This window comes from Orbicella faveolata, unplaced genomic scaffold (assembly GCF_042242905.1).
Source record: "Orbicella faveolata isolate gen_17 unplaced genomic scaffold, um_ofav_v1 contig_25, whole genome shotgun sequence".
NCBI lineage: Eukaryota > Metazoa > Cnidaria > Anthozoa > Scleractinia > Merulinidae > Orbicella > Orbicella faveolata.
In genome coordinates, this window is record NW_028301553.1 from 27,916,621 (window position 1) to 27,927,500 (window position 10,880).

At 42.7% G+C, this 10,880-nt stretch overlaps 1 protein-coding gene across 3 annotated transcripts in view; it reads left to right on the forward strand.

The window, feature by feature from the left end:
* Window positions 1–10,529, forward strand: part of LOC149109743 (uncharacterized) — a 73,554-nt gene extending 63,025 nt beyond the window's left edge. For all 3 annotated transcript variants that reach the window (XM_089294030.1, XM_089294032.1, XM_089294031.1), the window contains 3 exons: window positions 873–962; window positions 1,529–1,642; window positions 2,554–10,529. In XM_089294030.1, the coding sequence (XP_089150156.1) occupies window positions 873–962; window positions 1,529–1,642; window positions 2,554–4,652 (2,303 nt within the window). In that variant the 3' untranslated portion in view covers window positions 4,653–10,529. The remainder of the gene's footprint in view (window positions 1–872; window positions 963–1,528; window positions 1,643–2,553) is intronic.
* The last annotated feature ends 351 nt before the right edge of the window (window positions 10,530–10,880 follow it).

The window sequence follows — 10,880 nt, forward strand, 5'->3', positions numbered from 1 at the left end:
GAACTCAACACCTGTTACTACAGTGACTATACCTTACATTAGGGGCACTTCTGAGACCATCTCACGGATCCTACAGCCCTACAACATCCGTGTAGCCCACAAACCTACAACTACGTTACGACACTTACTGACCAACGTAAAAGACAGGGACGAACCCAACAACAGGCAGGGAGCAGTTTACAAGATCAAATGCTCCGACTGCCAAGCTTCCTACATTGGTGAGACTGGCAGAAACCTTAACACGAGACTGACTGAGCACAAACGAGCCACAAGAAATGGTGATGCCAACAATCACATTGCTGTACATCATCAACTGACAAACCACAACATTGACTGGGACTCTGCTCGGTGCTTAACCTACAGTACAAACTATTTTCAATGACTGACTCTGGAAAGCTGGTTCACTAACCTAGAACAAACGCCTCTTAACAGATGCCAACAATTACCGGCGCCTTATAAAAGACTTATCCAAGAGGGAAACGAAACCGACAAACGGACTTCTAACAGACCGACTTAATTTGACTAACAATAGACGGATCGAAACCGACCAATGACTGATGACAAACTTTACACTAGTCTTACAGCCAATACCATCATGGCTAAACTGACCAATAACGTTCAACAGACCAGACTTATAACATCGTCGACTGAGAAACACTATTCACATGACTTTGAAGATGACTTTCGCTCAGGTTGTAGAGACCTCAGTCACCAACAACAGTTCTTTTCAGAACTACCCTCACCCGGACGATTAAACCATACGAACTACTGATACTCCTGGGTTCAAACCATTTACTACATGACTCTCTTGTTTGTATGGATTGACTTGATTGTATTTCAACTCAAACTAATGTACGACGCTTTATTTTCAGACAATACGAGAGATGATTTCAAGGAGATGACAAGGGACATGCGAACCATCATTGAAAAACTGAAAAGTCAAGTGACATCAGGAGAAAAAGGTATAGATTTTATACGGCGATTTTATTGATCCCCTCGAAAAAGTGAAACAAGTTGATAATGTGTAGAACTGCACGGAGCTCTTTTGTTGGAATGACAGAAAAATGAAGGTATAACACTTATATCTACTCAAGATGGAAAACTGATATTCTTACCCATATATGCCAGGTTCTATCATTTGCTGGGTGATTGATGCCTTCGATCTAACGTGCGGAAAGAAATTTTCTATTATCCAAATCAACGTCCGTCTTCATTTTTTCCCCAACTCTGCTTTATTACCGCACCATTAAAAAAACTAGGAAATAGGAAAAAGAAAGTGACAACTCAACCCTAGTCCGTTGTTTCCTGTGTCACTTTGCGTCATATCGTCATTTCATGGCGTGGTATTTGTTAAAGTTAAAATAAAATAGCAGTTGCCGGCAAATTATATTTTATATTATGATATTTATATCGCGTATTGTAACTATACAAACCACTCTTTGAATTAAAAAAACACCCAGGAATATGTTGCTGGTTACATAAAAGTGTGAATTAAGGATTGATAAGAATACAGAACGTTTATTCTTAGGAAACAGCGGAGACAACCTTGAGCAGATGAAAGAGGAAATTGCAGACATCAAAGAAAAGTTGGACACTTTATTGAACCGACTTCCTCTGGAAGAAAAGGAACTGAAGATGGAAGGTAAGATCTACTTTTTTAGCGGGAGCGTGGCGGACAATTGGACAGCCGTTGTGGTTCTCGTTCGGTTCAGGGTTTTGTATAAGTGTAACTTTCTATTAAGAGGATAAAGGACTCATTAAGTTATTCAAGTTATCGCCTTGGTTCTATATTACGCTTATGAGCCCCACTGTTTTGCTGGTTTTTTTGGGACAGAGTTGTTATCAATCTGCTCATAGAAAATGTTACCTGACCAATGACAGTAGTTGTTTGTTTTGTTATCACGATCGCCCTGAAGTAAAAACTAATAACTGTTGTTGTGACAGAAACTCCTTTAAATTATAAGAGATCTTCTTCTATCTTCTGCTTTTCCGTTTTCGTTTTGCCAAATTATTGTTTCATATATATGCATATAAAAATGTCAGGAAGCTTGAAAGACTTCCTATCATTCGGTGCGAAATGGCAAAAGATTAAAAGGTTTTAGAAGTTTCCGATCTTTATTATGAAAATTAAGGCTGTGTTGCACTGTGCTTTATGGTGAAGGTGACCTACGATTTTCAACTGAAACTGGCAATATTATAGCCTTTCTCCGTGAAAACTAGAAACTCAATTTGTGAAATCAGAAACATATCAGAGAATTTCTTTAACAAAATTTAAAAAAAAAAACTAGCAACAGATGTTTCTCTTGTAAATGTCCCAAGATAGTTAATGCTCAATATGTTTCTTGAATATGGAAAATATCGAGAAATAAATTAACAGATATATTACAAAAATTATCAATTACAAATTAATTCCCGTTTCCTTCTTTTATCTATGTGATAATGATTGCTTGCATTTTCGCCTTAATTTAAGAAATAGATCGGTTTTAGGCCGCCTTATTTTATCTGTCTGGACAGAAAAGTTACTTGAAGTAGCTTCTCTTTGATTACCTCTAGATGATTTTGATCCAGCTGAGATTATCGACGCAATTCGCCAACTGTACAAAGTCCGCGAGGGATGGCTCACACCGTTTCCTTGGTGTGAAGAGTTTCACTTTCATCTTGATAGTATTTTTACCAGACTCAAAGTGGTCAGCAGGAAAAAAACAAGAGGAACAGCGACAGACAACATCGTCAACATGTCTGGGATCTTTAAACCACATGAAGAATGTCCACAACCAAGAACAGTGTTAATTGAAGGAAAGCCTGGCATGGGGAAAACCACTTACTGCAAGAAGATGGTATATGACTGGGCTACAGGAAAACAAGAAGCAGAAGATTGCTTTCCAAGGTTCGAAACAGTGTTGTTGCTGAAGTGTCGTGATATGAAGTCTAACCTATGGGAGGCCATTGATGATCAGCTTCTCCCTCGAGATGTTGAAGAAGACGTTAGAGAGAGATTCTTCAACTTCATCCGCCAGAATCAGTCCAACGTTTTGCTTGTACTTGATGGATTGGATGAGGTTCCCACTAGTAAATTGCCAGTGTTCAAAGAAATCATTCAGGGTCGCAGAGAACTTCCAAAGTGTCGCGTGGTTGCTACGGCACGGCACGAGGCTGGGATTAAGTTACGAATACACTGTGACACCCTGCTGCAAATTGAAGGATTTACCGAAGAAGACGCAAGAGAGTTTATCCTCAAGTACTTTAAAAACATGACGAATTTGGCCGAGAAGCTCCTGTCCAAGTTGGTAAATGATGCAAACCTGAGAGACATGGTGGCAAATCCTCTTAACACTGTGCTCCTTTGCCTCATTTGTGAAGAATTTGAAGGTATTTTCCCAGAAAGTAGGACCCAACTGTACGTGGAAATCATAGAATGTATCCTTAGAAGATACAGAAACAAGAAAGGATTACCAGAAACCAACGAGGACCTCGTCCAAGTATACGACGCTCAACTGAAACATCTTGGCCAGATAGCTTTGAATGGTTTGCTTGAAGACAACTTGGACTTTGAGGAAAGTGAGCTGAAAAGTCATACAGCTGAATTACCTGGATTCGGATTTTTGTCAGTTCAGACCGGAGGCAGTAAACTAAGACCCCGTCGACACTACAGTTTTCTACACAAGAGTTTTCAAGAATGCTTCGCGGCAATCTATCTGTGTAGTCAGCTTCTCAATAAAGAGATCAGTGTCGACGAGTTAGCTGCTGATAGAAGATACCTTGAAGAGCTTCAAGAGGTCCTTTCATTTACATGTGGTATGGTAGCGGCACGTTGCGAGGAAACAGCAGAAGCCCTTATCAAGAGTATAACGGTTCAAGTGAATGACGAAGAATGCTTTCGTACCTTGCTTGGGTTCATTTCCGAATGTAGAAGAGAAGACAGCAGTTTTCATCTTAAAATGGCACGTGTTTCTGGCTCATTTCTCAAACTTCAAAGTCTTGATCTCGGATATCGATTACCTAGTGAGGGTGACGTTGGTCTTCTAGCTGAAGCACTCAAAGTAAATTCAACGCTGACAGAGTTGAATTTGGATGCCAATGGCATTGGTGATCAAGGTGCTACTGGTCTTGCTGAAGCACTCAAAGTAAATTCAACGCTGACAGAGTTGAATTTGTATCGCAATGGCATTGGTGCTCAAGGTGCTACTGGTCTTGCTGAAGCACTCAAAGTAAATTCAACGCTGACAAAGTTGAATTTGAATGACAATGGCATTGGTGATCAAGGTGCTACTGGTCTCGCTGAAGCACTCAAAGTAAATTCAACGCTGACAGTGTTGAATTTGTATCACAATCACATTGGTGATCAAGGTGCTACTGGTCTTGCTGAAGCACTCAAAGTAAATTCAACGCTGACAGTGTTGAATTTGGAGTACAATCACATTGGTGATCAAGGTGCTACTGGTCTTGCTGAAGCACTCAAAGTAAATTCAACGCTGACAGAGTTGAATTTGTATGACAATGACATTGGTGATCAAGGTGCTACTGGTCTTGCTGAAGCACTCAAAGTAAATTCAACGCTGACAGAGTTGAATTTGCGTCTCAATAACATTGGTGGAATGTTACTCAGTGAACTCCTCCGCTTGCAACACGATGATCATGTCATCCTCGTTTAGTAAACAATCGTCATATGATGAAGACTTGCTTGTTGTTCTGAGTGAAAACAGCTATGGCTGTCTTTTTTAATCAAGTTTTTTTTACGTATTATAACTGATGTAAATAGATGGGTTTTTTTCATCATCGGGTTTTTTTCTGATGTGTACTGCATTACTGATAATTTCATTTCAAGTTCTTTTTGATTGTCATTGTCCGATGTTATACGAGTCCGTCGTATTTTTTCTATCAGTATATATCACCTCTTTATCTTAAGTGACGTCGGAACTGTATAATAAAAAAAAAATTCTACTACCTTCAAGACCTTCAAGCATGTCATATTGATTGTATCGTCAAGTGAATATTTTATGCGCCATGAGTGGATATGTGTGGGCATTGCTTCATTTATATGTCACGAATTATATGCTAAACATTTCCTGCGAATGAGATTAAGGTGATGGATTCCTTGGCTGTCGTGTGCTCTTATTGGGTGAGATCACGATCGGGAAAACATAACAATTTTCCTGGACAATTCTGTCCAAGGTGGAAAGGCGCAGTGAGGTCAACCCTATGTGAAGTACCAAAGAAACACATAAAAAGGATCTGGATTACAAAGAACAAGCTACAAGTAGCCCTGAAACCAAAGGAGCTAGGAGAGAAGACTTCCCAATCCTTCTGTCCCACCGTCTAAAAGGGTCGTGATAGCCTGGGTGCGTATTGATAATCGGTTCTCTGCGACGGTGGCATTCGGCGGTAACACAATTAAATTGTCAGATCTCAAGGAACTAATGGTTCAGGGAGTTCGCATGGCGCGCCATTCAATCAAGAGGGTTAAAAGGGAGCTGTGAAATATCTTACGCAAGAAGTACGGCCATTCAGACTCCTGAAAGTAGCCGGAACTTATCTAATCAATCTTCTCGAGATGCCGGCAATAATGGAGAGAAACGTGGCCTTATAAAACTGGTCTTATAAAACGCTATTATGTTATTGTAGAGTAGTTTCGTCGATGCAAGCTCGGATCTTGTGGTTAGCGTCCGTGGCCCTTCGCGGAATTTACTGGAAGGTGAACGTAGGTGGACAGATACAAATACGATGGTTAAAGCAGGTGACAAAAGTAACGGCCCTTAGCGTTCTACACTTCCAAATGATCGTAATTTCACTGACAGGATCAACTTGTCAACGATTGCATCTATTTGTTAGCACCGGGGACATGTTTCTTCAGACTGTGATCAAGTTTCTACTCATGCTGAACGTAAGGCATTTCTGGCGGGCAAAAAGGTTGTGTTTTAAGTGGATAGTGGGTCAGCATAGCGTTAACAAATGCCCTCGTAAGTTCTCATGTCGCGTTTATCGTGGAAGACATCATACTTCCCTTTACCATCAATCCTAGGAACCTTCATCCGCTAGTCATGGTTGACGTCAATGGTCAGAAAAGTCCGTGCTCTCCTCTGAGGCGGGCGAGTCACTCTTTAATGCCGTCTAGGTTGATCTCACTCAGTTGCGCGCAGTCAAAAACATAACGCGTGGCGTGGCTCAGAACACGAACGCTACTGGAGTACGACTTGTGCTTGCGAGCGATTAGAAGAGACTTCGCGTTGAGCACGCGTGCCAGGGAAATTGACAGAAAGGAGATAATTATTGATGCTAGACAACCCTCATTATGTAGAGCGGTCGCGAATTGCCAATAAATCTCATCTGTTAGGAGTCAAGTCAGGAGATCAGTGATTGGAAGACCCTCTACCGGTGTCACATCATCCTACGTGCAAACGGTACGCGCAGATCCCTACACGAAAGCGCGCGCTGCGCGTCGTGAAGAACCTGTTTCTGAATTTACCTGTTTGGCTGGGCTCCTATTGCATTAGGATCAAAACTGTATGGGTACTGGCTTTCTAGCAGTGAATTCGATCAGCAATTATGAGCATCTATGCGCTCTAAATCTTCAGGGGTTGGTAGATACTCTCGCTCGTGATCAACAAGGAGTCCAGAAAGAGTTTCGCTAGCAACTGGCACGACATCGTCAAGAAGGCTGGTATCCAAATTACTCAGCATGGAAAAGGTATCGGGATGCGATGAAATAATCCATGATTAGCTTAATGAAGAAGTGGTTGAGTCGACAGCCCACCGATAGAGTTCTACATGCCCCTTTGAGCGTGTCATCAGGGAAACAGCACAGCCTGCTGAGATGTGTGTAGTCTATGACTGCACTATGCGGGAGGAAAGAAAACGCCCTCTCTGAATGATTGCCTTGCGACTGGAGTCGCCCTCAAGAACAACATTCACCACCTCTCGGTTCTTGCTAGATTTCATTCTGTTGCGTTTGCTGGTAACATGAAAAAGACATCCCTGCGAACGCGCGTTAGGGAGGGTGAGCCTGATGTTCTGCGATAAACTGGTTGTGGGATTTGCACTCCACAGAATTCGAAATACAGATCTTGAGGTTCACCAGAGCACTTTCTGGTCTCACTCCTTCTCCTTTCTGCTAAGAGGTGCAATTTTCTCTAGTGGCATTTTTGCAGTTGCATAAATAGCAATCTTAGGTACTGGAGCTGGAAGAAAGCACTCGAGACGATTCTAGCGACAATCAAGCCGCCTTCGTTAAGTAGCCGTTAGGAACTGCTACTTCCAGAGACGGGAGTTTTTGGCCTTTCAAACTCCAGACAGTCTGTAAAGGTGTTCCATTCGTTTCCTCACGAAAATGCTGAACTGATCAAAAGGAGGATTCTAGGAATGCTAGGTCGCACCTATGAATTCCTCGGTCTGGTTTCCCACACATGACTACAAGCAACTACTACTCTTGAAATGTTTGTGAGCTGAAATAACAACAAGCCTGGGATGCTCCTCTACCTCATGAGCATACAGCAAAGTGAAGCGATGGGAGACTGACCTGCACGTGAACATGGTGGCAAGGGGCACGCTAGCGTCCTATCAGCGCAGTAGAACTCAATGTCTTCGGAGACGCAAATGGGTTATATTGCTGCAGCAGTTTACGCCTTTACTTATCAAGATTCTTGGAAAATATATGGCATGGTGATTGTCAAAAAGCCGTGAAGACTCAAAAAAACCTGGAGAAAAACTGCAGGAAAAAAGCAGTCTTCAACTCCTCTCGGTTGAAGTGAGTCTCAAAAGAAGCCATAGGATTGGACCAGCTGGAGGAATACTGCATGACATGCTGCGAAAAGGACAGGTAATGATGACCGCCGAAGCACGTCTTGCCACACAGCGTGTGACAACACAAGCCGGTGACTCGACCTGTTTCCAGGACACATTGCTGTAAAGTATAGTCTGCCTACGAGCCAAGTGGCCTATCAGGCCGGAGCTTATCCCGGTTTCTGTAGCATGAATTGGCTAGAATGGTTCTAATCCCCTTGCATGAGATGCTAGTCCATCGCAGGGTTACCCCAGCATTAAATTCGCCGTTACCCATTTATATACCTGGGTGGAGAGTGGCACTGTGGGAATAAAGTGTCCTGCCCAAGAACACAACGCAATGTTCCGGCCAGGGTTCGAACCCGGAGAGGAGCGCACTAACCATAAGGTCACCGAATACACGTGACATGGCGCGAAAAGGACAGGTAATTATGACCACAAAAGCGTGTCTTGCGCGCGAGGAAAATTAAGGAACATACGATTGATGAGTGGAGAGGTGTACCTTCTCATCAGAATACTGCTTATCTCAGGAGGCGAGGGGACTCCGTAACCAATGCAGGATTTTGGTGGAGTAGACCCGAGTGGCCACTGCTACAATGCGTGGTGGGCAAACCCTGTGACTACAGCCAGTAGATCTAGAGAATGCGGAGTCGGGTCCAAAATAGTAAGAGAGGTTATAGCAGCAGCTACGGTGGACTGGGACCAGGTGGATATGGCCATTCACTTGAACGGCATGAACTACCAAAGGCCCTTCGAGTTTGCGCCTGGATCGCATGGTTTATACATAATTCTCGCCAAAAGATGTGGAAACGCTGGACTTGTGAGTACGCCACAACTGTATCGGAGTCTACTGGCCAAAAACCCTGAGGATCGGTGATGTAGTCAGTCTGTGTGAAGAGGAAAGCAATCGTGGCAAGTGGCTGATAGGGATGGCAGTGCACCTGTTCAATGGTCGTCATGGAGTCGTGCGCTCAATGAAACCCCGTGCAGGGAAATCGTTCTATGAGAGACCCGTCCAGCCCATCTGCCACTAAAGCTATCGTGCAACAGCCCCACAAGAACTCAACAGTCATCAGACCTGCACCCGGACGCACCACCCTCTCGACCGAGATGAGACGCGCGCCGAAGTTGCTGATTGACCGCGCTTCCAGGGTGCTATGCGAGATGAGGAGAGGTAGGAATTTAATTTACGCTCATGGAAATTAATTTGGCAGAGAACTGTTATTATAGGAATACCAAGTGTCTTTTTTCGGGTATATTGTTTGATATTGTGAATAAGTGTTCTAAACGACATCAGTTTCTTGCAGAAATCACGTGGGGGAGGGTGTCGGGACTGGACAAAGGACCTCGTTTACGTTTAAGAGCGTGATATCCCAGTGATTGTCTTGTCAAGAAACATTGGTTTATTTGTCACATATTATCTTACAAACATTTTCAGCGAGAGAGGTTTTCTATATTTAAGGTGTGCTAGATCATTGTAAGGCTGCTGGATTCCTTGGCTTTGCCATTATTGTGAGAGACTACGTTGTGATTCTTAAGGAATGAAATCTAGAAACCATGGGTCTGTCCTATTTTCCCATAATTTAATGACTAAGAACTGAAGTATTCATGCTCTGAAAGCTTGAGAAAAGTTTTTTCTTCGGGGGGGGGGGGGGGGCGCGGGGGGGATAATCAGAAAATGGAAGAGAGACTTTATTTGACATTGCTGTGAAGACGTGGATGTCACTCTATTTCCAAAACAAATCTTCCTTCCAAATACTTCCTTCCTACCCCTATCTCTCCCCCATCATCAATATCATTTAGCTTCGGCAAACATGGATGACATGGATGAGTAAAACAAACCAACATTGTGTGTGGTTGGGAGGGGAGGGGAGGGGTATTTTTGTGAGATTTGCTTTGTTTAAGAATTGAATTTAACCGTGGAATATTTCAGTTATTATCTCATAGAAGCAGAGAAGACAAGCGTTATTACTTAGTGGCTTGCCCAGCGCACAAGGCTAGGAAGGCGGAAGATTATCAACCCAAATATGGCGTTTACCAACCTCCTTGCTTCAAGGCTACATGACGTCAGGGACTGTCTTATTTTACTGGACTTGATTCTCACTTTGTCTCCCTCAGGAGCCAAGTATGAGAGAGGATCACTTAAAGAGTAATCTGCGAACAACCGTGACTCAGCACCCTGTCAGGCTTGATAAGAAGACGCTCTTCAGGCAGCACATGAAAGCGTACAATCCAAACTAAGCCATCAGTAACTAGTGTTGTGGAGCGAAGACAAAGAGGCACATTCTGTAGATATTCATATTGACTTTTAACAATCTGAACCTTTCAGTAGATATGTCGTAAGGGACTCTATCATGTTAGCAGTGCAAGCAAATAACTTAAATGTTTTTGTAGCTCTACTGTTCGGTCGTTTTTGTTGAAACTATTGATCATGAAAGCCTTCGTGATATCAAATTACCGTGCTTTACATCACAAGGTTAGCCCCTATGTGCCACTGGGCATTCCGGGATTGAGTTAGTGAGTGATATCACAAGGTTACTGTATTTAGAATTCTGGTTTTGATCTAATTCAAGAGAAGTTAAGTCGACATTTTCTGCAGTCAAATTACCTTGGATTAAGTTGTAACTGCAACTTCTAGTGTTCAGGTGTAAAATCGAGCGTTTCTGTTACAATGTTTAGGGTTTAAGTTGTGAAGAAATTCATATTCAAGATTCAAATTATTGCAAAGAATTATAGTTCATATCTTTGCTTGCTATCTTTGATTGTGTATTGTTTATAACTTAATAAATTAATTTGCATGTATTTTACCAGCAAATTTAATGCTTTGGGTAACCCTTTTGTAGGACTCGTATCCCATCCAGGGTGGGGTGGGGGAAATACTCTTAATGACTTCATGCTACAGGAACTGGGGATATGCGCCGACCTGATGGCCTCTGGATCCTAACGCGGAAAATGAAGAGAAGGTGCTTTTATTCCATCCAATCAGAAGCAATCGTAAATTGCCTCTCGCGCGTTTTCCCGCGCTAGGCACGTGTTGCATAATTTATGCCTTCAGTGGGTGACTTGTAGAATGATGAACGAAGATTCATAGAGCCAGCTACCAT